The sequence below is a fragment of the Mesoplodon densirostris genome, chromosome 11 (assembly GCF_025265405.1).
Source record: "Mesoplodon densirostris isolate mMesDen1 chromosome 11, mMesDen1 primary haplotype, whole genome shotgun sequence".
In the NCBI taxonomy this organism is placed as follows: Eukaryota; Metazoa; Chordata; class Mammalia; order Artiodactyla; family Ziphiidae; genus Mesoplodon; species Mesoplodon densirostris.
In genome coordinates, this window is record NC_082671.1 from 9034114 (window position 1) to 9059407 (window position 25294).

General features: G+C 43.6%; 2 protein-coding genes and 1 pseudogene across 5 annotated transcripts; 1 reads left to right on the plus strand and 2 right to left on the minus strand.

Moving 5' to 3' along the window:
• Positions 1 to 3328: 3328 nt before the first annotated feature.
• Positions 3329 to 3964, plus strand: LOC132499093 (large ribosomal subunit protein eL18-like; annotated as a pseudogene).
• A 2154-nt stretch (positions 3965 to 6118) lies between these two features.
• LOC132499212 (histamine N-methyltransferase-like) lies at positions 6119 to 7000 on the minus strand. Its single transcript, XM_060113649.1, is given in 1 exon segment — positions 6119 to 7000. A coding segment is annotated over 1 exon segment (882 nt).
• Positions 7001 to 11008: 4008 nt separating this feature from the next.
• MFAP5 (microfibril associated protein 5) lies at positions 11009 to 22099 on the minus strand. Of its 4 annotated transcripts, XM_060112844.1 has the most exons (10): positions 21855 to 22099; positions 21287 to 21346; positions 20287 to 20322; positions 17202 to 17246; positions 16393 to 16425; positions 15927 to 15962; positions 14334 to 14360; positions 13508 to 13595; positions 12819 to 12892; positions 11009 to 11544 (listed from the first exon to the last, which is right to left on the minus strand). In XM_060112844.1, exons 2-10 carry the CDS (start codon positions 21342 to 21344, stop codon positions 11432 to 11434), a joined length of 510 nt encoding a protein of 169 aa, XP_059968827.1. In that variant the 5' UTR covers positions 21345 to 21346; positions 21855 to 22099; the 3' UTR covers positions 11009 to 11431. The 4 variants fall into 4 exon arrangements, with proteins under 4 accessions (XP_059968827.1, XP_059968830.1, XP_059968828.1 ...); XM_060112847.1 differs by lacking the exon at positions 20287 to 20322; XM_060112845.1 differs by lacking the exon at positions 14334 to 14360.
• Between the last annotated feature and the right edge of the window lie 3195 nt (positions 22100 to 25294).

Here is a 25294-nt window from a genome sequence, read left to right on the forward strand (position 1 = left end):
TGGGCTCAGTAGTTGTGGCTCACGGGCTCTAGAGCACAGGCTCAGTAGTTGTGGCTCGCTGGCTTTAGAGCTCAGGCTCAGTAGTTGTGGCGCATGGGCCTTAGTTGCTCTGCACCATGTGGGATCTTCCCGGACCAGGGATTGAGCCTGTGTCCCCTGCATTAGCAGGCAGATTCTTAACCACTGCACCACCTGGGAAGTCCTGGTAGAGATAATCTTGATAAAAACAGCTCTAAAATGAATAAGGGACAGGTTCTGAAGTAAGGATAGCAGATTAAATGTTACCTGCAGAACTGCTATTCTTTACTCCGTCTAGTGACCAACACTCATTGGTATCAGATCATCCCCTCTAGGAAGCCCTGGCACCATATTGGCAAATTCTTCCTCCTTGGCTCTCACCTTTTTTGAAGATCTGTGTTGATCACTGCCTTCTGCAGTAATCATTCCATCACTACTAATTAGATCACATCACCTTTAAAAAAATTATTTATTTTATTTATTTATTTTTGGCTGCGTGGGGTCTTAGTTGCAGCACGGGGGATCCTTCGTTGCAGTGTACGGTCTCCTCTCTAGTTGTGGTGGGTGAGCTCCAGAGCTCAGTAGCTGTGGTGCACAGGCTCTCTATTTGTGGCGTGGGCTCCAGAGTGCACAGGCTCTGTAGTGTGGCATGCGGGCTTAGTTGCCCCGTGGCATGTGGGATCTTAGTTCCCTGACCAGGGATCAAACCCGCATCCCCTGCATTGGAAGGTGGATTCTTTTTTTTTTTTTTTTTAAATTCATTTATTTATTTTTGGCTGTGTTGGGTCTTCGTTTCTGTGTGAGGGCTTTCTCTAGTTGTGGCGAGCGGGGGCCGCTCCTCATCGCGGTGCGCGGGCCTCTCACTGTCGTGGCCTCTCTTGTTGCGGAGCACAGGCTCCAGACGCGCAGGCTCAGTAGTTCTGGCTCACGGGCCCAATCGCCCCGTGGCATGTGGGATCCTCCCAGACCGGGTCTCGAACCCGTGTCCCCTGCATCGGCAGGCAGACTCCCAACCACTGCGCCACCAGGGAAGCCCCGGAAGGTGGATTCTTAACCACTGAGCCACCAGGGAAGTTCCCACATCACCTGTTGATTTAACTAAATTCAGTATCTTTGAGATTTGAGAAAGAGCTACTTGATATCAAATAGTCCCAATTTCCTTAGTGTGTGAACCTGGTTTCCTCCCCCCAACAAGACCCCCATGTTTTTCACCACCCCCAACCCATCCACACATTGGCTAAATGCACCACCAAGATCTCTTCAGTTTGTTACCAGAAGACAGGAAGAGTCAATTTCCTCAGTGCAATTAGAAACTCAGCACACTCAGCACCTTGGTTACTTTATTCAGCATGGCCCTGCCTCTCACATGTCCTGGTTACTTTAGACCTCCATCCACAGGTTCCTTAAAGGAGGTATGGCTACAACATAAAAAGTAAAGTAGAAGTTCTTCCTATTAGTAACTTATGTCCTATACAGATAACCTTAAATCCTGATTATGGCAGACACAGAAGGCCACACAGTGTATGATTCCACTTATATGAAATATCCAGAGTAGATAGATCCAGAGAGGCAGAAAGCAGATTGATGGTTATTCAGGTGCTTGAGGGAGCAGGGAATAGTTATGACTGCTTAATGGATATGGGATTTTCTTTTCAGGGTGATGAAAAAAGTTTTGAATGTAGATAGAGCGGGTAGTTGAACAACAATGTATGCGTTAAATGTCACTGAATTTTATACTTTAAATGGTTATTTTTATGTCATATGAATTTCACCTAAATAAAAAATTTTAAGAGTCCTGATTCATTCAGAGACTTCAAGGGGCTGAACACCCGGAAAAAGGGTGAGAGTGTTGATAGGTATTCTTTCAGCTGTTGGTATGTGAAAGCAGAGGAGACAGTCTGTAATAAGAGAGGCAAAGGTGATATATACCCGGGAACAGAGGAGAAGAAAGAATAGAAACAGGAATGGGAAGAAAGAACCCAGACAGAAATGGGAAATTCAGTTGCTTACGGGATGCTTACAGGGAACTGAAGGCTATAGGTGGGACTGTACAAACTTAAGCATCTCTCTGTCCCTGAACAAGAGGAAACACAGTATAAATTAAAGCATTGCGTCATGTCTGATCAAAAATAAAAGCTGAAAAGAAAACATGTGCCATTGTGAGATCTGTGAAAGTAGAAACAAGTTGAGTAATAAAGACGCTACTCTAATCTCATTGATGGAAGAGACCATGTCTTACTCATCTTTGTATCCCCGGGACTGTGCCAGGCTCAAAAGTTGTTGACCTAAAGATAATGACTCACACTTACATGGGGGCCTATGTGCCAAGTGCTATTCTTTCTTTTTTTAAAAAAAATTTATTTATTTGACTGCATCGGGTCTTAGTTGCAGAACATGAGCTCTTCACTGTGGCATCTTTCATTGTAGCGGGCTCGGGCTCAGTAGTTGCGTCTTGCGAGCTCTAGAGTGTGCGGGCTTAGTGGCCCCGCAGCATGTGGGATCTTAGTTCCCCGACCAGGGATTGAACCCGTGTCCCCTGCATTGGAAGGCAGATTCTTAACCACTGGACCAGCATGGAAGTCCCCCAAGTGCTATTCTAAACATCTAATTCATTTGATCTTAAAATAGTCCCCAGGTTCAAAGACATTGTGCTCTCCTTTTACAGATGAGGAAACTGAGGCACAGAAAGGTTAAGCTCACAATGATGGAGCCAGGATTGGCACCCATGTAGCCTAGCACAGTGTTTGTGCTCTGAAACACTTCCTCAATTTCCTGAAGAAATCAAAGAAACCATGATGAAAAGGTTGACTAAACTAATTCTCCATCCTTCTGAGAAAAGGAAAAACATGACCATCTTTGGCATTTCGCATGTTCTTCCATGTTCTTCTAACCAGATCCATGGCTCACAACTATTGGCTGTCTCCACAAAATTCCAGAGAAGCACAGTTGCTGGGTAGTGCGTGTGGTGTACGGAAGCAAAACGGTCGCCTGCAGTCTAGATTCCCTTACAAACCTTTAGCAAGCTAGTAAACTACCTCTGATTTCTAAACAAGATGTTATCGAGTTTTCCTTTTGCAAATGAATGAGCATTAACCTAAGTTTTAGAACTTAGTTCAGGCATGGTTCTGCCACACTAAACTTTATCCAGTCAGTGGGGCTCTTCCTTTCTCTAAACCTTGTTCCCTGTCTGAAAAATAGCAACAATGATCCGTCTGCTGCCCACCTCACAGGGTCACTCTCAAAATGAAATAATGATGTTTGTTAAAATGAATGAACAAACAAAACACCTGATAGAGCAGTAGGCTCCAACATGCGAGAGAACTTTGGCCACAACAAGCACCGAAGAATCCAGGGCCGGGAGCTCAAGGCCAGGACATCTCCCGAAGGCTGTTTGTCAAGCTGTACAGGTTTCTGGCCAACCAACTCCACCTTCAGCCAAGTTGTGCTGAAGAAGTTGTTTATGAGTTGCTATAACCAGCTGCCCCTGTCCCTTTCCTGGATGGTCGGGAAGATGAAGTTTCCTGGCTGGGAAGACAGAATGGCTGTGGTTATGGGAGTTATACCTGACGATGAGTGTGTCTCAGTATAACCCCCAAACTGATGATGCACACCTGCCCAAAGTTCAGGTGTGCACTTCAGGGGAGCAGCTGCGCCCAGAGTTGCATCCCAAAGGCTGAGCTGCATCCCCAAGGCCAGAGGCAAGATCCTTACTTTCCATCACCTGGCTCTGGACTCCCCCAAGAGCTGTGGCACCATCCTGCCCTCCGGTCCTCTCAAGGGTTGCAAAGTGTCCAGGTGTCTGGGCGAGGCCCAGGGAACACCGCACAGCTCCACCCATCCTGTCTGCTCTCCAAGCGCCAAAGGCCGACCCGCCAGCCGCTGCTACAAAAACGAACCTGCCCTGCTAAAACATTTTTGGATACTTAAAAAATTAAATTTAAATTAGGAAGCTCAGACTGTTGAGAAACTAGCATTGGTGGCATTGTACACCCTTAGCAGGCTTCCATACCTCTCCACACAAAAGCTAATCCACAAGGGTCATCTCACTTTGTCACAAGAGAAAGGAGAGTCAAGCTACTCAAGGACAGTTAAGGAGAAACCAATCGGCTTAACTAGGAAAAAAGTCCCATAGTTTTACTACATAATTGTTTTACAGGCGCCAAACCTTTGAATACATGGTCTTGTTAATCCCCAGAACCACTCATAAGGCAGATGTATCACCACCAATTTACAGTTATAACAGAGGTTATTACCTTAGGACCACACAATGTGGGTGCTACATCGGGACTGGCCCGGAAACCAATATCACTTCTTTTAAATTACTTGAAACAAACAGGATGATACAAATGCACCTGATTTAGGGTCTAGATGCCCTGTGTTTAGATGATATAATTTTTAGGTTTTTTTTTTACATGGCAAGAGAAATTATTCTTGTCCTATGTCATTAGAACATACTGTGATTCTTCTGAATTGTAATTTAATTATTCATAATTAAATTTAATTATGAATTATTGTACTTATCAATTTATTACACATTGTCAGGTCTTTCGATGCTGGGTAGCTAATGGCAGAGAAAAGAGCATAGTTGTTTAACACAATTAAGTTATAGCTCACCTTCCAACAAACAAATTGGTTTGTCTTAGTAGCCAATTAAGGAGCTGCTGTGCATGATTTTATATGAACATTTTTTTTTTTTTTTGTGGTACGTGGGCCTCTCACTGTTGTGGCCTCTCGCATTGCGGAGCACAGGCTCTGGATGCACAGGCTCAGCGGCCATGGCTCACGGGCCTAGCCGCTCTGCGGCATGTGGGATCTTCCCGGACCGGGGCACAAACCCGTGTCCCCTGCATCGGCAGGCGGGCTCTCAACCACTGCGCCACCAGGGAAGCCTATATGAACATTTTTGAAGTACTTTTTTGTTTTCACATTGATTTTGATGTTAATATTACACATTTTCATAGGCTGATCTGTATTTGTATTACTTAATTTTCCTTCTCGCCTAAATCTCACCCATTTTCAAGAATGAGTGAATATATGAGTGTTTTTCTGTGCAGTTCTCACCACCCTTCATTGTAACTCCTTGTGTTTGACCATTTGGGACAGAACAACGTATTAGAAAAACGTATAATGACACAGTTGATACCTCAACGCCCATCAATCCCTTAAGTATAATCCAGGTTATTTTCCATTAAAATGTTTCCTTATACTTGCTCAAAGTGCATCTATTACTTTTTAAAAGAGTTGGGCGGAGGTGAGTCTCACAAATGTATGAGATCATTCCGAGTTCAACCCTTATTGATTGGTATGGAACTCCGATAATGTACTCCCCAAAACTACAGAGTACAGATTTATGGCTGGGTAAACACACAGAAGAAAGGAAAAGGGAATGAAAGAGGAAAACACCAGAGACAGAGAGAAGAATTTCAGGACCCCTGGGTTAAGAAAAAGCTAGAATCTTACTGAAAGTGATTGGACAAATTGAAAGAAAAAAACCCCGAAAACCCGTTATCAGCTTTTTTTTTTTTTTTAATCCATAACACAGGGCTTCCGTGGTGGCGCAGTGGTTGAGAGTCCGCCTGCCGATGCAGGGGACACGGGTTTGTGCCCCAGTCCGGGAAGATCCCACATGCCGTGGGGAGGCTGGGCCCGTGAGCCATGGCCGCTGAGCCTGCGCGTCCGGAGCCTGTGCTCCGCAACGCGAGAGGCCACAACAGTGAGAGGCCGGCGTACCGCAAAAAAAAAAAAAAATCCATAACACATATTTTATTAGTATTCCAGGAAATTCCATTATAATCAACAAATGGAAAGGATTTTATTGTCAATAAGCCCGTGAAACTTAGTTGTCTCATTTTTCCAGATTATGTGGTATGTAGACAGCATGTAGTCTCTTTACTGATAGAAGGGATGGGATAAGACCAGCAGTGTCATATGTGATTCCACATGGAAGTCCAAGAATTTCTTGGGTTTTTCTAGATTTTACATATCAGAGAAAATGCTCTGTTTATGTTATGAGATATATTTATAATTTTAATACACAAATAAAGTGAATGATCAAAATTGTTCAAACTATCATTTTTGAATACATTCTCATGGTGGATATTTATGCCTCAAGCACTATGAAACTCAGACTGTTATTGAAAAGAACCTTTCCCTCTTTCTTTACACTGAATTCAGGCTCTTGCCAATCTTTCATAATTTCTGCTTTGAGATCAGGTGGTGCTGTTGTGCTAAAGTTTCAGGTTTCTGTCAAAAAATCCCAAAGCAGGTCTCCATTTTCATTGCTGTCAATAAAACAGTCAGATATGTCCATGGTGGACAGAAGGTCATAACACTCATACTTAATCCCCAACTTGTCCAGCATCTGCATGAGGTCAGATGACGTGACATACTGGCAGAGGTCATCCCGGGGTAAGTGAGATCTGTACTTTTTCCATAGCTTGTCCCAGCCACTGGCTCCGGACACAAGAGTAATGAGAATCTTAGCACTGGTAGCTAAGAGACTATGGAAGAATTTCAGAGTGGCTGGGATGTCTTTTACATAATACAGCATCTGAATCATATGAATAAAGTTCCACTTCTGAAGTTCTTTTTTCTCCATCATTCTATTTTGATATTCAGATGATGTCTTCTTATGCCAAGTTAACTTTATGTTCTCGAGGTTTGATGTCTTGGCTACAAGATCTTTGTCCTTGGTGATTCGTGCAGCACTCGGTTCAACAACTTCATTATTGATACTAACTCCTGGGTATTGAGCCTGCACTTTGGAGAGGATATGAAGATCAATTTCACCTGTACCTCCACCAGTGCTTAGAATCTTAATTTCAGATTTTGTGTCTCCAATCCTTGCTGTTATGCCCGGCAGCTTCTCGTCCATGAATTGCTGCATGCACGGATGCTCTGTAGAATTGTTGAGAAACCTCCGGAAAGATTCAACATATCTGCTGTGGTCAGAAAACGAGCTCTTCTTCATGGAAGATGCCATGTTTGGTTTTCTGAGAAAGACAAGGAGGGAAGGGAGGTCTAACTTCCCTCTTCCCTTCCTTCTCTTCCCAGTTCCTTCTTTCTCTCTTCATCCACACCAGTTTCTATCCAAAAAAAAAAAAAAAAAAAACACACACACACAAAAAAGCCCTGCTTTGAATTTAACGTGCTGGAGAGGCTGGGTTTGCAAAGCTGGTTACTAAGTGACTATCAGCTATTTTTAAAACCATTGAGGGTTTGAGGTGAAGTGAAGCTCATTTTGTCAACAGGAAGCTATGGGCTCTGCACCTCTATTTATATAAACAACATTTGCTTTTCCATCTTGGGTTCTGCCCAGAAGTTGTCATCTGAGGCTGCTTCTGGCTCTGGTTGACTGGTTTTTAGAAAAAAAAAAAAACTGTGGCCACCTGTTCCTCTCTCTACCACAGAGAAAGTCAAGTCACTTTCGCTGGCGTTTGCTTAGTGAAAAATGCTAAAACACACAAGGGTTTCAATTTTTAAAAATTTTTATTTATTTATTTATTTGGCTGCCTTGGGTCTTCGTTGCTACGCGCGGGCTTTCTCTAGTTGTGGCGAGCGGGGGCTACTTTTTTTTTTTTCTTTTTTGCGGTATGTGGGCCTCTCACTGTTGTGGCCTCTCCCGTTGCGGAGCACAGGCTCCGGACGCGCAGGCCCAGCGGCCATGGCTCACGGGCCCAGCCGCTCCGCGGCATATGGGATCCTCCCAGACTGGGGCACGAACCCGTATCCCCTGCATCGGCAGGCGGACCCTCAACCACTTGCGCCACCAGGGAGGCCCGGGGGCTACTTTTTGTTGTGGTGCGCGGGCTTCTCATTGCGGTGGCTTCTCTCGTTGCAGAGCATGGGCTCTGGGCGCACGGGCTTCAGTAGTTGTGGCTCATGAGCTCAGTAGTTGTGGCTCGTGGGCTCTAGAGCACAGGCTCAGTAGCTGTGGCTCACAGGCTTAGTTGCTCTGCGACACGTGGGATCTTCCCAGATCAGGGACAGAGCCCATGTTCCCTGCATTGGCAGGCGTATTCTTAACCACTGCGCCACCAGGGAAGTCCCAAGGATTTCAATTTTTATTGGAGTGTTGTATTTTTAACCTAATCTTTGCCTCCCTGAATTTGACTAAAGTCTAAGCACAGTCCTGCCCCACCTCCACTGTGCTTCTGATGTTCATTCTACCCTGTAAGGTTCCAGATGGATCGGTATGGAACTCGGGTCCTTTTCACCACACTTTGCAAATTCCCTTCTCCCAGACAGATTTGTGAATTCCCAGAGCCTCCGGGTTCCCCTGCTCTGATGTCAACCCATCATCCCTCTGCCGTCTCCTTATCCCCCTTATCTGGTACTCTTCCAACTTCTGTTTCTTCTCAGATGTCTCTCTTGTGTTACAGCTGCTTCAGTACAGAAGGAAGGTGAACCTTAAGAGACTGCCAGTTGCTTGCACCTCTGCCCAGGTGTAAAGTATTTGGCTAAACATCAGCTTTCACCACAAGTGCCCGAGACAGGGGAGGGAGGAGCTTGTGGCTGGCGACATGTACTGCTTGAGGTCATCAAAAGTGGGGAGACAGCTTGGGGTTTGCACCGTCTGAGTCAAATGAATACTTAGAGAGTGTGCAAGGCGCTCTTTTTAGAGAGTATACTGCACACTTGAATTTCCAGAACTTCTTCATTCAAGGAGGAAGGAGAATTTTCTTTAATCAGAAGCATGAAATATGGGAAAAGGTTAGGCTCAGAGCAGGATCAACTCAATTTTGGAAGAGAAAATAAGAGTAAAACTTTTTTTTTTTAGGTGAGGTGAGTAGGCAGGTGAGTCTCTTCAAGGTACCAGGAAGGCATTCAGTCACAAATTGCTTAAAGGTACTTTTACCCGATCTGTTAATTCCAACATTAAAGATCCATTTTGTAGTTCAAATAACTTTTTCATCAAGTTCCTTGTTTGAGAGGGTTGTCATTTGTGTTCACCAGGAAAAAAATAATATTGATACCATAAAGAGTGAAATGTTTTCACATCCTTTTATGGGGAGGATCAAGGAAAGAAAACTAGAACATCGGGAACTGAAATGGGTCGAGAGTAAAATGCAACAAGAAGGAGGTGAATGGAATTCTGCAAATGGGGAAGAAAGGATAGAGGGAAAGAACTAGGACCAAAACCAACCCCCCAAAACTGCCCTGGGACTGTTCTTAGAGGAAAGTTATGAGGGAAAATAAGCCTTTGTAAGGGTAAGGAAAGAAAGGACGGAAAGTGAGTTAGAAGTGTTGGTTTACATATACAGAAGAGTACAAAAGGCAGAGGATATCAGAACAGTGCAAAACGGCAAAGCACAGGAATTTGATGATGCAAAAGAAAAGCGAGGGTGAAACACAAAACTTCACCCAGTAAGACTAAAGGAGGCAGAAAAGAAATGGAATTTTCTGGAGGACCTAGGAGGGGACCACATCTGGGGGAGAGTAAACAAATTTGTAATGTTGGAGAACCAGTGGTCAAGTTGTGGAGGGAAGGAGGAAACAATGGAGAAGAACAGAACAGAGAAATGTGAGCGATGCTGCTACTCAGCTTTCAAAATGGGATAAAAGCCTAAGTTCAGGCCTTCTTTCTAAACATAGAAAAAGAAAGAACCAGACCAAAGACTACTGTCTTCTGAGAAAGAAATTGGGAACATTTATTTTAAATGTTTAATTTGCAATATACCCAATACTGGGATTGGGGTGCTTTCTGGTGGGAATGCCACCTCTCGTTCAATAGGCAATCAGAGGGTCAAGTTCATGAAGAGACTCAAATGATTCTTGGAAACTCTGTGCCTATGAGATGCCTCTACAGTGGTTACAATGTCCATTGACTATGTCTGTCTATATACGAGTACATTTGATTTGAGAGATTGGGGTAGGGCTTACATGCTTTGGAGCTTTTCTAGCATTTCTCTTTAATCAGTTGTGCAAATCCTATTAAACTAAATTGCTTCTTAACAACAAGAATCTTGTCCTCATTTAGGTAGTATTTCCGCAATGTGAAAAGGAATCCAACCCTTACCAAGTTGAATTCTGTAATGTGTAACATCTAGGCTTTGAGAAAAACAAATAATGCATTTAAATCTCAAACCATCGAGTTAAAAGAAACCTTAGAACTAACATAAATTTAACTTTGTCATGTTAAAGATGGGGAAATTAAACCAGGGCCTAATGAGAGAGCATGACTTAATTGAGGCTACCTGATTACTGCTAGAGCCAGGATTAGAATGCAGGTTGCCTGAATATTGTGTTTCTTTTACTCTATCCTGTAAACCATCAGGTAAACTTTATACTTGTGTGTTAAAGTTCAGGTCTGAATTCCCTTCTTATGCCCCAAATCAGGCTACTCCAGAATCCATTTGCACAATATAATCTCTACAGATTTTGGTAAGTGGTGAGGATGAAAGAAGTACCAACCACTCAAGGAAATTAGGAGCAATGATATGGTTTCACATTAAGTTGTCTAATTAACTTGTGGAGGTGGGCTAACCCCCATACTACCATAAATGAGTGGGTAAATGAGACTTGCTGGCCCTACTTGCCGACTGAACAACTGCATGAAAAATGCAATAGTTTTATACCTGGTGTACTCCTCTCTCTTTAGCCTCGGTCTTATATAACTCTTGGCTCTGGAGAATTTTCTACGACTACAAAAATTACCATAATTCTTCTCCTAAAAAGGACCTACTGGGCAAATGTTAGGACAATGCAGCAAAATCATTAATAAAAGTAAAGGGGACTATGTAGGTGAATGGGGGTTAATCTAGGAAACTCTTTTTTTTTTTTTTTTTTTTTTTGAGGTATGTGGGCCTCTCACCGTTGTGGCCTCTCCTGTTGCGGAGCACAGGCTCCGGACGCACAGGCTCAACGGCCATGGCTCACAGGGCCAACCGCTCCGCGGCACGTGGGATCCTCCCAGACCGGGGCACGAACCCGTGTCCCCTGCATCGGCAGGCGGACTCTCAACCACTGCGCCACCAGGGAAGCCCTAGGAAACTCTTGAATGAAAAATAAAGTTCCATGGTTAGTTAAGGTAGACAGTGATAGCGTCTTCCACCCTAAGATCTATCTCAAACAGATTCAGTAGTTAATTATTATTTTTAATAATTTTATTGAAGTTTATTTTCCCTTGAAATTGTATGTAGAATGTTTGTATCTAAGCCACATGGTATATCCACTAGGTCTATGATATGGGGAAGCAGCAAAACCATGCAATACTATAGACTATTTTAAGTACTGAAAAATGAGATAAATGGATGAAAATCAAGAAGTAGGGGCAAAAGCTAGACATTGCGATGGGATTGGTTTAAGAAATACTCATGTCTATGGGTTGGCTGACAATGGTTGGACAAGAAGTTCCCTCTTAGAGCGTTCTCTCCCTCCCACCCACACATTCTTTCTTTCCTCTTCCTTGACATCACAGACCACTGGGTCTCTGCAAGTCCACATCATCACAGGGAGGAAGGCGGAAATAGCTGGAGCGACGGAGTCGCCTTGGGGGTAGACCAGCCATCTGACGGCAAAGTTCATCTAGAAGAGAAGCAGAGCATAATGGGATGAGGATGCAGGACGATGGCAAGGGCTCGTGTCTCAAGGAAAGGGAAGACTGCAGGGTGGTGTAGTGAAAAGGTTGAAGAGAAATAGATGAGGGTTAGAACCCCAGCTCTACCACTTACTGGTTATTTACTCCCTACCAGAAAGTTTAACTTCTCTGAACCTCACTATCCCTTTCTGTAAAGCAAGCATTAAAATACCCCCCTCAACAAGGTAGTTGTCAGTATGAAAATGAAAACATGGATGCAAAGGTACCTAGCACACTGGTGGTCGGTAAATTTTAGTTTCCTTTATACACCTTGCTCCCATTTCTTCGAACCGTGGACTTATTAAACAGCAAAAATATGAGGTCCAGTCATTCAATATACATTTAAATGTTTACTATGTGCAAATGGCTAACTTTAGCAAGTCCCCTGAGACACTTGAAAGTGCCTAGAGTCCCAAATACTCATCCTCAATGTCAAGGTGCTTCCCTTGCAGGTGGCTTGCATAGAGCCAATTGGGGGCAAGCAGCAAGTTTCCTTCTGCGAAGTTAAGTACAGCTCTTACTCAGGGGCTCGGTGCAAGGCGGGCTGCTGAGTCAGAGTGGCTTTCGTGTGTGGTGCCTTGCCGACCACAGCCATCGTTTGGGGCTGGCCAGGGGCAAGGTGAGAAATATCTTTTTTCCCACCATGCATAGTTTATAACCACACACTCTGGACCCTTGTAAACTCTTTCTACCTTCCTCTACCTCTGACATTTCACAATAAGCAAGGTAAATGGTTCTTGGAATTGGTGGACTGTTTAAAAGGTAGCCGGTGTCTAGGAGTCCAGTTGATTTTTCACATGTCCAAATGCTACTGCTTCCAAATCAGTGGCTTTCCCCGCCCCACCAGAGTTATGAACATGGCTGCAGACTATTAGAGACTGTTATTTTTAATGGCTGACTTGGCCTTCCTTCTAGAAGTCTGGTGAATGATCTTCAAAGCAACCAGAGCATCTGAAATTTCTATCTCTATATAAGAGAAGTTAGGGGTTACTGTCTAGCTGGAAAGAGATCTGGGGAGGGGTGCTTTTCTTAGCTTATGCATATAGTAAGCATACGGCTTTCCTTAGATTGTTTATCTGAGGTAACTTGTTGGAATGGGAGCTATTGTACGTCAGGGAGTAGCCTAAAGCCCTCCTGAAAAGCCAGACCTTGGATCTTGTAGCATCTTGTGCCTAGTTACCACTCTCATTACTGTCCCTCCCCACTAAAAAGCCAGTCTTACCTTTCATAACTTCATGCTCTTTACAGACGAGACGGGAGCAGACCTCATTGTTGATGATGTACATACGCCGTAAACTGCCACCGGTGCAAATGTCACGGGGCAGGAAGGAGATAGAAAAAGCATTGAGAGGGAGAACTAGCCTCGGCCTTCAACTCCTGTATTTCCCACTCTTCCCTATCTGTTCTCCCCTTATCTGGATTTCCTTCAGTGCTTCAGACTGCTTCCTCCCGCTCCCCACCCACCCCACCTCCCCAAGTAGTGTAGGAGATGGAATGGGATCAATCACTCTTCTTGGTGACACTTTGCACACTCCACCTAGACTCAAGCTTCATACTCCTCCCCACTATTCCCTACTATTTTCTACCTTCACACTTGGATGTTTAACTCCAGCCTTTTTCAGTGAGGTGGTAAATTTGATAGACTGGAGTTTCCCTCATGATGATCCTACCTCCAGCCCCCACCTTCATTTGCCTTCTAGCATCTACACTTGTTAGTCAAACTGTTCTCTGTGTGCCTTAATCCATACTCCACGTTCTCATTGGCACCTTCAGGAACAGCTAAGAGGATTATGCTAAAAAAAAAGTCTGCCCTTCCAAAGACTGAAATTCCACAGTCGATGCTCATTCAATAGTTACTGACATGAAAGCCCTATCATGGACGATGCTCTCTAGGTGTTCTGGGACCTTTACCTGGTAAAGCATAATTGATGGATGCATTGCTTCACTGGCCGATGCACAGAGTAGAGTCTTGTGCAGGCAAATTTCTCATCCCGGCACTCTGAAGAGGCCCAACATAAAAAACACGGGGAGGCATAACAAACAGACATGAAGAAAGGGTTAAGGGGATGGAGGAGCGGAGATAGAGTTGGGGAAAACCTACAAAGGAATCTCTACAGGGGAATCAGTGTAAGTTGGGGCATGTTCTTCCTGTCACCAAAACAAAGCAATGATAGAAGTTGGCTAAAAAAGAAATTTAGGTGTTTCCCTACCTGGAAGGAAAGTGGGTTAAAATAGTCCCTGAGGTCTCTTCTAAGAAAAAAATCCTTCTAGGGTTATACAGGTGGCAACTTGAAATATCAAATGCTAGCAGTCCCATTCTGAAGAATTTGAATTCTAAGGTGGGTCACTATTTCTCTGTTCTGGTGGGTTTTCAACCCTATCTGCACATCAGAATTATCAGTACATTAGAGAAAGCATGACATCTACAGTCATATGGAGTCCTTGCAGTCACTTCCCAACCCACTAACCAACAGATAGTGTCCAAAAGTAGTTTAGGGAGAGGACTGGTCTGGGACCATGCAACAGTGGTCCCATCTTTTTCCCATGACTTTTAGAACAGGAGCTCGTAAAACAGTGGGGTGGGGTGGGAGGATAATGAAGAGTACTACAAATACGCTTTGAGAAAGAATTGGAAATAAACTAGAAGATGTACCAAGTATCCTCCCAAGAACAAGGACAAGGAATTCTCAGCAAGGAAAAAAAAGCTTAAAAAAAGACATGCAAAAGACAATCATACCTGTGGTGGTATTTTTATTGGGTGAGGCTAGAAGGCAAAAATTTTATTCAGTTATTACTGCTTCTAGAAGTCACTGCCCTGTAACTGTCATGTTGCCTTACTTGAGACCCACGTGGGGCACCCATAAATAGATGAAATAATAACTTTTTTTTTAGCAACTTCTAAAAGAAAACCCATAATGGGATGTTTTGATCCACAAAATTGAAGAGATTTAACATGATTTTAAATGATTTTTGTCTTTCTCCTTTCTTTCCTAGAGAGTTGAGAAACTTATTGTATTGAGAAGATCTTTGTTTCTATCAAGCGGCAAATTTAGTAGAAACACAAGGCAATGAGCCATGCTCAGAAGAGGGTCATCCTAGAACTAAGGGGAGAAAAGATTATTATCCTGCTTTGGAAGCTCTAGATACATCATCATGGGTTCTTGGGTAAAGTTATTTGGTAAAGAATAGCAAGGGTCATAGTCACATCCAGCCCTAACCTAGGGGCAAGTTAAATACCAGCGAAGTTTGTAAAATGGTGAATAAGTCAAGGAGTAAGATGAGTCTTGAGGAAATAGACTAACCACGGGAGTTATCTGTAAAAATGTCTTTGGAAGGGTTGCTTATAGGATACCATAGGAAGAATGCTATATCTATCCCATGGTTTCAATTACAGGTTTACATGTTGAGAATTCTCAAACTTATATGTCTAGCCCAGATCTTTCTCCTAATAAGCTCAAGACCTACAAATCCAACTGCCATTTTGTGGAAGAGTTCATGGATTTTTAAAAAAAAAATCGTTCCATATCTCAAACTGCCTTATCTTTCCCCTTCACCAATTCACATTGGTGCCACCATCCACCCAATAGCTACCATCTACCTAATAGAAAACTGGACATCATCTCAACAGTCCCTGCTGACTGACAGCTCATTTCTCTCCCTTACCTCTAACGTAGTTCAGGCCATCATATTTTATTGGAACTAGGCAAAAGCATTCTCGCTGGCTTTCCAGTTCATGAATCTGCTTAGGACCTTCCTTTGCATGCACTATTCTCTGATTGGTTTTCATTTCCATTCTAAGCCTTTGCCCATATTGTTTTCTTTACCTAAAAGCTCTTCCCCTTTCTATTCACTTGTCTTTCAAGAATCAACCTAGTCAATACGCTTTCCATAAAAGCCTTTCCTAACTCCCAACACAAAGTATAGTCAAGGACTCTTTGAGTCTTCCACAGCTTCTTTTGCTTATCCTGATTATAGCATTCGTAAAACTGAATAAGGTTATCCATTCCTTTGTCTATCTTGTCTACTAGACAAAAGATATCTAGAAGAAAATCAGTTTTGTTCACCCTTGTCTTGCCTTTACCCATCCAGTCTCAGAAACTTGGAGAGAAAAATCAAGTCTTGATATTTTGTGTATCAAACCCCTTACGCAGATCTTGCTTGTTAGGGGATCAAAAATGTCTTTAGTTTAAATTATACTGTTGGACAAATGTGCTACATAAAATGGTAGCCCTAATTAGGATCCTTCACCAGCCATACTGCCTTCTGTCATGGGGGATAGGGAAAGACCAGAATGGGCCCGGTGGCCCTGGGATCCCAGATCTGAACTTACCCAGCTCATCTGTGGGAGGCTTGATATCGGCCAGAACTGAAAAGGCACAAAACAGCGGTGTGAGGAGGGTTTCGAATTGGCAAAGGGGAAGGCAGAAGGCAAGAGGGAAGAATATAGATAACAGGCCAAAGTCAAGACTATGGCTGGGTTTGTGTATTATGTCCAAGGGAATAAAGTTAATTGAAAATAACTAAATATTTTTTTAATATTATTTGGCCTGTTGACATTATACTAATTTTTGGAAGACTTTAATTCATGCTTTTTTAAGCTATTAATCCACTTTGCTTCCTGTTTTTAGAGGACTAGGAGGATTCTTTCCTTTTATCCCACCGTCCCTGAACAACATCCCTTTCCCTGTGATAAAAATACATGATTAATTCAAGAGCTGGAATAAATAATTGTGAATATTAACAAGAATCACGCCATCTTTAAGGAGATGAAACATACCTGTAGGAGTGAAACCTACCTGTTTCGTCTGTAGCAGGATCATTCACCAGATCTGCAAAGATACAACATAGGGAATGAAAAATGTAAGTCGGAAAAGTAGCAAAGAGGAGCAGGATGAAGGGATGATGATCTAAAAGGAGGCAAGATTGAAGTGAAAGAATGTGGACTCTTGGGGAAAATATAAGGGAGCGATAAAAAGATTGGGCATGTTTAGAGCCCTCGGTGGCATCTAAGATAGACAACAGAGCTCTGAACCTCAGCAAGTCCCCTACATACAAATGAGTTCCGTTCCGAGAGCATGTTCGTAAGTCCAATTTGTTTGTAAGTCCAACAAAGTTAGCTTAGGGACCCAACTAACACAATCGGCTATGTGGTGCTGTACTGTAATAGGTTTATAATACTTTTCACACGAATAATACATAAAACACAAACACAAACACAAAAAATAAACATTTAAAATCTTACAGTACAGTACCTTGTAAAGTACAGTAGTACCAGCTACATCACTGCTGCTTTTACGCTTGCTTCTGGACATCCTGGGCTTGAAATAAAGATACTGTACTACTGTACTCTATACAGTACCATACAGTAAAGTACACAAAAGCACATCCACTTGTAGAGGATGCACACACGGGACAATGTACGCCAGACACGAGAACTAACTTAGGTGACTGGACATGAGAACGTTCAGATCTTTGAAAGTTCGCAACTTGAAGGTTTGCATGTAGGGGACTTACTGTTCCAGTCTTCTTTTAAGGAAGGATGTACAGACCTCAACCCTTCTCTCCCCAGTTTGAAAGCAAAGAAATAAACAAAAGAGTATCCTACTAGGATCTTCTGTGAATGTCTCTGGAGTCACTGGAGTCACATCATCTGCATAAAAACAATCGGGAAACATTTTCTGAGCATTCTCTGTCCCCCACCCCTCCCCTTGCACGCCCAGTAAGTGAAATTGACAAGCACAGTAGACTCATAGTAAGATCCCAAAGTGTTTTTCTTTCTTTGCTTCCCAGCCTAAGTCCTTTCCCCTGTGACCCAAACAAATGTCACACTTTCCTACTTCCATGAATATACCTGTACAGTCCTAACCCTAGAGAGTCCTTCTCCCTGTGTGCTCCTTATTTAGAGGAATGAATGAACTACATGGCAATTAGACAGTCCACCACAGGCACGCCCTTTCTCGGTTAGACTTTGGTTAAGCGTTGGACTGCAAGAATGACTTCTTCATCCTAGCATATAATAACAGAAACAGCTAATTTGGGATTACTATGTGCTTGCTTTTACAGATGGTAAAACTCAGGACCAGGAGAATAAATAACTCACACAAGGTCATAGAGCTTGTTAATAATTATAATGGATTGATGACCTCTTTGCGATACTTATTTAAAATGAAAATTATTTTTCTCAAACAGACTGTGGTTTTTAAAAACTTTTTATTTTATATTGGAGTATAGTTGATTAACAATGTTGTGATAGTTTCAGGTGTACAGTAAAGTTATTCATTTATACATATACATGTATCTATTCTTTTTCAAACTCTTTTCCCATTTAGGTTATTTAATATTGAGCAGAGTTCCCTGTATACAGTATACAGTCCCTGTTGATTATCCATTTTAAATGTAGCAGTGTGTACATGTCAATCCCAAACTCCCTAGCTATCCCTTCCCCCCCAGTAACCATAAATTCGTTCTGTCTGAATCTGTTTCAAGCAGACTGTGATTTTGATATTCATAATTTGGATGTAATTGGATATCAGTCTGATGATAGGCTTTACACAAAAGAGTGTTCACAAAAGGTAACATTGGTAGTTTTCTGATGGTCAGTGATAAGTGAGGTAAAGAGAGGGGAGAGGAAATGCCTTGTTGTTGATCCTTGGAAAGTAAATGCCGGAGGGGAAGAAACAAAAATGGTCCAGGTCTTAAGGTGGAAGCTATTTGGATAAACTAAGAAAACTGTATCTGAAACTGTAAATAACAGCAATTCCTGAAACAAATAGTCTCTGCTTTAAAAAGCAACATAACAAAGCAGTGTGAAGAACTAAATGTTTGTTAAACATCCCACCTGTAATTAACCTTCATGGTAAATGGCTTATAGTCATAATCTGTTTTACCCACTAGAGGTCAGCAAAATCACAGTTTGCCTTGAGGTCAGTTTACAAATGTCAGATTTAAAATCGGGTGAGAATAGCATTTTTATAAAGCGTGTCAGAGTTACTGATCCTTGCACTAGAAGCAATACACAAAACATTTTGAAGGAATTTCCCCTTCTTATTCCTTACCTCATCCTTTTAAAAAAAATTCCAGATAGAAGGTCATCAGATTGACAACAGCCTCATCTTTAACACTCAGTATAAGCTTTTGTCTTCTGGAACAAAATTTTTTTTTTTTTCTTTTTTCGGTACGCGGGTCTCTCACTGATGTGGCCTCTCCCGTTGCGGGGCACAGGCTCCGGACACGCAGGCTCAGCGGCCATGGCTCACGGGCCCAGCCGCTCCACGGCACGTGGGATCTTCCCGGACCGGGGCACGAACCTGTGTCCCCTGCATCGGCAGGCGGACTCTCAACCACTGCGCCACCAGGGAATCCCCCAGAACAAATTTTGATAAAAGGAATTCAAGTCTGCTCCAGTCCCACAGGATATTTGAAAAGCCACTGACCTGAACCATTCCAGAAGCTGTAAGAAGGGAGTGGATTCTCCCCAGGGTGCAGCCCTATCCTGCCCTGTTTCCCATTCTCTCCAGCTACATTCCAGTCCAACCACGCACAGAAACAGAGGGAGCAGTGGGCGAAAAAAAGGTTTGAGAGTATCCTGGCTGTCTCCTCAGAATTCCAGGCAGAGTACTAGTTTTCTGTATATTCCTCAGTTTACCCACCTTTTCCATGAGCTACCACCATTTGAATGCTTTATTAAGGATTCGTGAGTGTTCCCTGAAGGAACATTTTCATCATCTTGTACTAGCTCTGCATCACAAATCATAAAATAGGACTGGACCTTAACCAGCCCAAAGAAAGAAATTTGGATTTTTAGTTTTGCTACTGCTGATTGTGACCTAGGTTCAAAAATGTAGGGATTCAGACCTCCATATCCACAACAGAGGAAAAAAAAAAAGCTTTTCTATATTTTAGCTTCTCTACCACGATGCACAGTAAGAAATGATATTGTGCCTCAGTATACACAAAGAAAATTGAAACAAGTTTAATAAGATAATACTTTACTCTGGTAATGTACTTGCAGTGTACTCTATTTTTATTTTAGTCTATCCTAACTCATTAAAAGCCCCACTTGTGACCCACTCATTTGGTTTTTGACCCATTAACAGGTTGCATACTGCAGTGCTCTCAGGGGTTGGGAAAAGCAAGAGAACTTATGTTAGATACCTGGAGGCAGCCTGGGAATGTTGATTAGAGTATCTTTCATCAAGCTGAAGGAAGTGGCCCTTTGGAAGCCAGAACTTTTGGGTTCTGTCTGATTGTGCCACAGTTGCTCTGGTGCTGGGAAGACTTCTTATGTCTGCACTTAGTTTCTCCACTATTACATGGTTAGGAAAATGTTTTCTGTTAGGATCTGTGGGCATTTTCCAAGGGAGTGGAAATGAAATGGACATAGAGAAGATCTGGGGAAAGTTATTTCAGTAGTTCAAAAGAGAATAAGAATGTTTTATGAATGGGATCTTAGTTTCCCGACCAGGGATCGAACCCGTGCCTCCTGCAGTGGAAGCTTATAGTCCTAACCACTGGACCGCCAGCCAATTACCAGGATAATAGGATTGTTGAACTAGTGAATTAGATCCTATTATTTCCCACACCTTGGCAATGCATCTCTGTGTTGTATTACAAATTCTTGAACTCTAACCGTTTGGCTACATTGTCCTAATAAGAACCTCATCAGAGCCCAGTTCCAAGGGTTCACCTACCTCCTCTTTGGCTGTTGACCCCTAGGGGTGTCCAGTCTGTATCAAAGGAAGGAGAAAATGTATGTGAATGAGTCCAGCTCTGTACTCCATAAAGCTTGTATAAGATGAACCAGAAAATGATGGGAAAATTGTACTTTATCTTTCAGTGTTTTATTTGTGTTATAGCTCAGTATAAAAGTACTCAGAGCGTTAGTGCTACACACAGACATGGGAACACGCAAAGAGAGCAGATTCCTGAGAACAAAGGCGAGCTCTGCTATGCCCTGACTCAAGAGGCCCTCTTGCCCTCAGTCCAGCCAGAAGGGGTAGGGTCCTGATCCACACGCAAGGCCAGCAGACTTTCTGATGTCCCATCCTCTGTCCCCACAGCCAACCCCTCTTAACTGCACTACTGAACAAGGCCAAAAATTATCATTTCACCGTCTGCATTTGGCCGAATGAGAAAAAAAAAAAAAAAAGAGTAGGATTTTTCGAAAGCCAAGGTTCACTTTCTGTGATCAATCTTCTAGTTCGACTCTTTGAAATCTGTGAAGATCATTTTTCATTTGTGTATAGATGTGGCAACATATTTTCTGTGTGCATGTGAATCTGCTTGTGTGTAGGCTGGTACTCGTGTTTCTTAGGTGTATATATTCACTGTTTTCCTTCACGGTTTAAACTGGAGTTTCTTGTGAGGTGATCCTTCTATGTTTGTGTATGCATTTGTATATATCAGCTTCTTTATCCTTTGGGGTTTTTTTTTTCTTCACTGCCTGGCTTGCGGGATCTTAGTTCCCCCGACCGGGGATTGAACCCACGGCAGTGAAAAGTGACGAGTCCTAACCACTGGGTCACCAGGGAACTCGCCGTGTTCTTCTCTTTAATGGCAGTTCTGGAGCTCAATAGCAAGCATCTCTTCTCCTAGTCCCCTTCAGCCTCATTCCATCCACCCTCTAACATACACCTTCACCCACATCTGAGGAGCTGACATTTTAGGGAGAAAAAAAAGGTAGGGACTCACCAGAGGGAATGATGAGTACAGTGAGAAACAGCAGCACTTTGGGTCCCAAAAGCAGCATATCTGACAGGTGGGTGGGGAGAGTAGAGATTTCAATTCCAGGCAAGGATATCTGTAGGATCTCTGTCTCTGCATCTTCCCAGGAACTTTCCGAGTGCCCCATAAGTCTCAGACCCTTCCTCTCTTTCACTCAACGTTTCTCCTTCAAATTCTATTCTTTGATCATTTGCCATTCTTCTCTCTCCTTTTTTTCTACCAAGTCAGAGGCAATATTATACTCTAAATGGTTCATGATGGCCCCCGCCCTGTGGCCTCTTTCAACCCTAGTGTCTAATCTTCTGTTTTGAAATCTGTGGCTTTTTAACATCATCGGCTCATCTTGGTGTCTCCTTATTGGGATTCCATGGATAATTGGGATGTCTGTTCAATTCTAAGTCAGTGACATTCCCCATTGCCCTCTTCCAGCCCTTCAAAACACCACACACACACACACACACACACACACACACACACACACACACACACTCCCTACCCCTGTCTATTTAGGGTTTAGACAATCAAAACAACTCACTGTTTATGGTTCTCTGCTCTTTCCACCGAGTCCTTTGGTCGTTGAATGTGTCTCTCTCCTTCTCACTCTGTTCCACTTTGGCTGGAGAGTAAGATGAACAGGGCCACTCCCTGGAAAGGACTTCAGATTTGGCCTACTCTGAAACAATGAGATGAGGGAGAGCGAGGAAGAGAGAGAGAGAGGGAGGGAGGGAGAAAGCCGGGCTACAGGAGTCTGATGCTGTGCTACAGTATGAGGCTGGGAGGAGAAGGGGGTTAGGGCTTTGCAGTCACTCACACCCTCATTCCAAAGATTATGACCACATTGATGCTGCTGCTCCCTTGAAGGGTTGGCTGGCGCTCATATGTGCCTTTCTTCCGTGAGCCACGTTCTGGCCCCAGCCTCCCTTTCTCCTTGGGTTCCTTCTTACCTAAAGAGCAGCTCCCCAGCCCCCTCCCCGGTCACGCACCCAGAATCTGTTTCTATTTTTCTGGTCATCTTCCATATTGGAATCATTCCTCTAGCCCCCTTTCTCACTTTTGTCTTTTTAGAATTCCACACCAAAAATTTTCTTTGTATCCTTTTATTATTTTTTTAAATTTATTTTTTAATTTTTTGGCTGCATTGGGTCTTAACTGTTGTGCACGGGCTTTCTCTAGTTGCGGCGAGCGGGGGCTACTCTTCGTTGCAGTGTGCGGGCTTCTCACTGTGGTGGCTTCTCTTGTTGCAGAGCACAGGCTTTAGGTGTGCAGGCTCAGTAGTTGTGGCTCGCGGGCTTTGTTGCTCCACGGCATGTGGGATCTTCCTGGACCAGGGCTTGAACCCATGTCCCCTGCATTGGCAGGCAGATTCTTAACCACTGCACCACCAGGGAAGCCCCTCTTTGTATCCTTATGTTTCTCTTTTTTCTTTGCCTCTTTCTTGACCTTACACGTTTGACTCTCCCACCATCCCCCCTGCCCCTGTCACACGCCTTTAAGAATCTCATATATTGCTACATCCAAGCAAACAGACAGTACATGAGTTTTGTCCAAGTGGAGGGCTGCTGTCTTAGGAAAAGTTAAGGAACATAGAACCCTCATCTTTTTGAAATGTGGAGGAGCTCCATGAGAGGAGATCCCAGCCTTATGTTGTCTTTTGTCTTTGTTGAAGCTTATATTAAGAATCTTGGTTTCTGGAATCTTAAGGACAAAAATGCTATCAGAAGCCCAAAGAAATTTGGGAGCCAAGTTCATTCTGCTTGCCTTATTTTCCATCAGTACTTTCCTTCATGTCACATAATATGTACATAATGTTTTCTCTGATCCAGGAGCTATAAAAACTTTGTCTTCACTCTTATTCCTAGAAACTCTGGTGCTTAGACCATTACAACATCTCCACTTCGGAGGAATAAACTTTAATTACAGAAACTTCAAATCTGAAGAATGGTTGCCCTTATGTGCCCTCGCAGTGTGTAAACTTCAAGTTATCTGTTAGCTTCTTTAGTCTATATTTTGTATTTCCCTGATGAGCTAAATTAGTGAAGTGTACAGGTAGAGCAGATAGTATTCATGGATTACAGACCAAAAGAAAGAAGAGAGTAAATGATGGAAGGGAAGAAGGAAGGAAGAGAGGGAGGGAGGGAAGGAAGGAAGCTGTCACGAGGAAGGCAGAGGTATGGACACAGTCAGAAATAAGCACATAGCACCTCTGGTTTCTCTTAGGAAGCTATACCTGTTCCATCTCTGAGATACACGGGTTCTGGTCAGTCCCCAGAACAAATCTGTGCACAAAACCCAGCTTTTCCTGATCAGACCTGTCCAGAACTTGACCTTTTCCCATCTGTCCCACAATGAGAGTGCAGAGGCTACACAACAGATGTCTGGGGAGAGCCAGGGCAACAAAAGGCAGGGACGCAGGGGTCGGGGAAGAGACAAAAGCAGACACAAAGCAGAACTAAGGCAGGGCATACGACAGAGAGCCTAGAGCCACACTCATGTTTTCCATGAAGCGCAGACAGATGGAGAAACTGAACTCAGGCCAGTCGTTTGGCAGGGACAGCAATGACCTCAATGTGCTCCCAGCCAGAGACTGTAGCTTAGGAAAGCCTCCCCAGGCAGTAGGAGGGGGCGCTTTCCTAGGGTCTCGAGGGGGAGTCTGAAGTTAGGGCAGTAAAAACAGGAACAAAATGTTCAGAGCAAGGCAGAGGGAGCAGGCAGGCAGCGAGCAGGACCACGGAAGGAAGGAAGGCAGAGGAAGTTCTTGGTCATTCAAGAACGCCGTTTACTTGAAAGTACTTGGGTTGGTTTCTTGTTCATGGCAGCTCTGGTGGCCCCTTCTAGCACAAGTCCCTGTTTGTTTTCAGAGTCTCCGCTTGGACCCCCAGTTTTGGAGATCCTCTGACTTACTCTTCTCATTGGTGGTTATCATGTAATGACATCAAGTCAGAGTCAGCACCCGTGGTCAGGAATGAGCAACTTCCATCCAGAGATGGGAGCCTAGACTCTTCCGAGGTTCTCGCTGACCCTGGGGAAAAACTCCCTGGGCAGCAGCCCACATACTCATCCAACACAGGGTGGATCTCCTGCGGGTCAAGGATGCCGGAAAGTCCTCCATGGAATTGACTGGCAGGTGAAGAAGCGACTCAATGTAGGCAATCTAATGTCTGAGACATCCAGGAGAATGTTAGTTTTCAGAAGAGGTCTCCAATCCGGGGACGATGGGTAGAATGCAAAGAAAGAGAAGGGAGACAGGGATGCGAGACAGCATGCTGGTTTATTCATCTGTTGACTGGCCTGTGAAGAATACACCCATTAGCTGAAGGCCTCTGGGCAAACATACAGAAACGTTATTACTACAGTCCGATCCAACTAAATTAAATCCAGGGCCTAAACACACACAAAAATCCCATAAAAGGAAGGAAAGGAAGGAAGGAAGGAGGGTTATACGAGGTGGGTGGGTGTGGGGGGGAATGCTGTGTGTAGAGGGAATGAAGCAATAAAGTGGTAACCGCCAAACTTAAGAGATGGACCCAGTGGAGGAGTTAAGAGCCAGCAAACATATGTCCTCAGAGAACTTGGGCAAAGGAAAACTTCCCGCTTCTTAGTAACCCATACCTCTCTGTTCTTCACGCCTCCACGCCTTGCGCTTTCTGTTCCTTCCTTTCTCAAATATATATCCTCTTCCCAGCTCCAGGAAATAAATGCTGATGTGTACATCAAAACCCAGACCCCATGCTGCTCTTCTCGGAAAACTTTCCTGGTCCCCTTTGCTTCTGAATGGTTAATCATTCCCTCTATTGAGCTACGTCTCTTTTTTAATCATTGTGGCATCAGCTTTATTACATTCTTTATAAATTTATTTTATTTTTTTGGCCACACCGCGCAGCATGCGGGATCCCAGCTCCTCAACCAGCGATCGAACTCCTGCCCCCCGCAGTGGAAGTGCAGAGTCCCAACCACTGGACTGCCAGGGAAGTTCCC

What these genes read in the sequence shown, in the direction of transcription:
- MFAP5 (XM_060112844.1), bottom strand. Translation starts at nt 21,344, where the DNA reads ATGCTGCTTTTGGGACCCAAAGTGCTGCTGTTTCTCACTGTACTCATC. An exon ending in GCCTCCCACAGATGAGCTGG is followed by an intron (nt 14,361 to 15,926) that starts GTAAGTTCAGAT and finishes TTTGCCTTCTAG; the next exon opens with CCTCACCCAATAAAAATACC. An exon ending in CATCAATTATGCTTTACCAG is followed by an intron (nt 12,893 to 13,507) that starts GTAAAGGTCCCA and finishes CACCGGTGGCAG; the next exon opens with TTTACGGCGTATGTACATCA.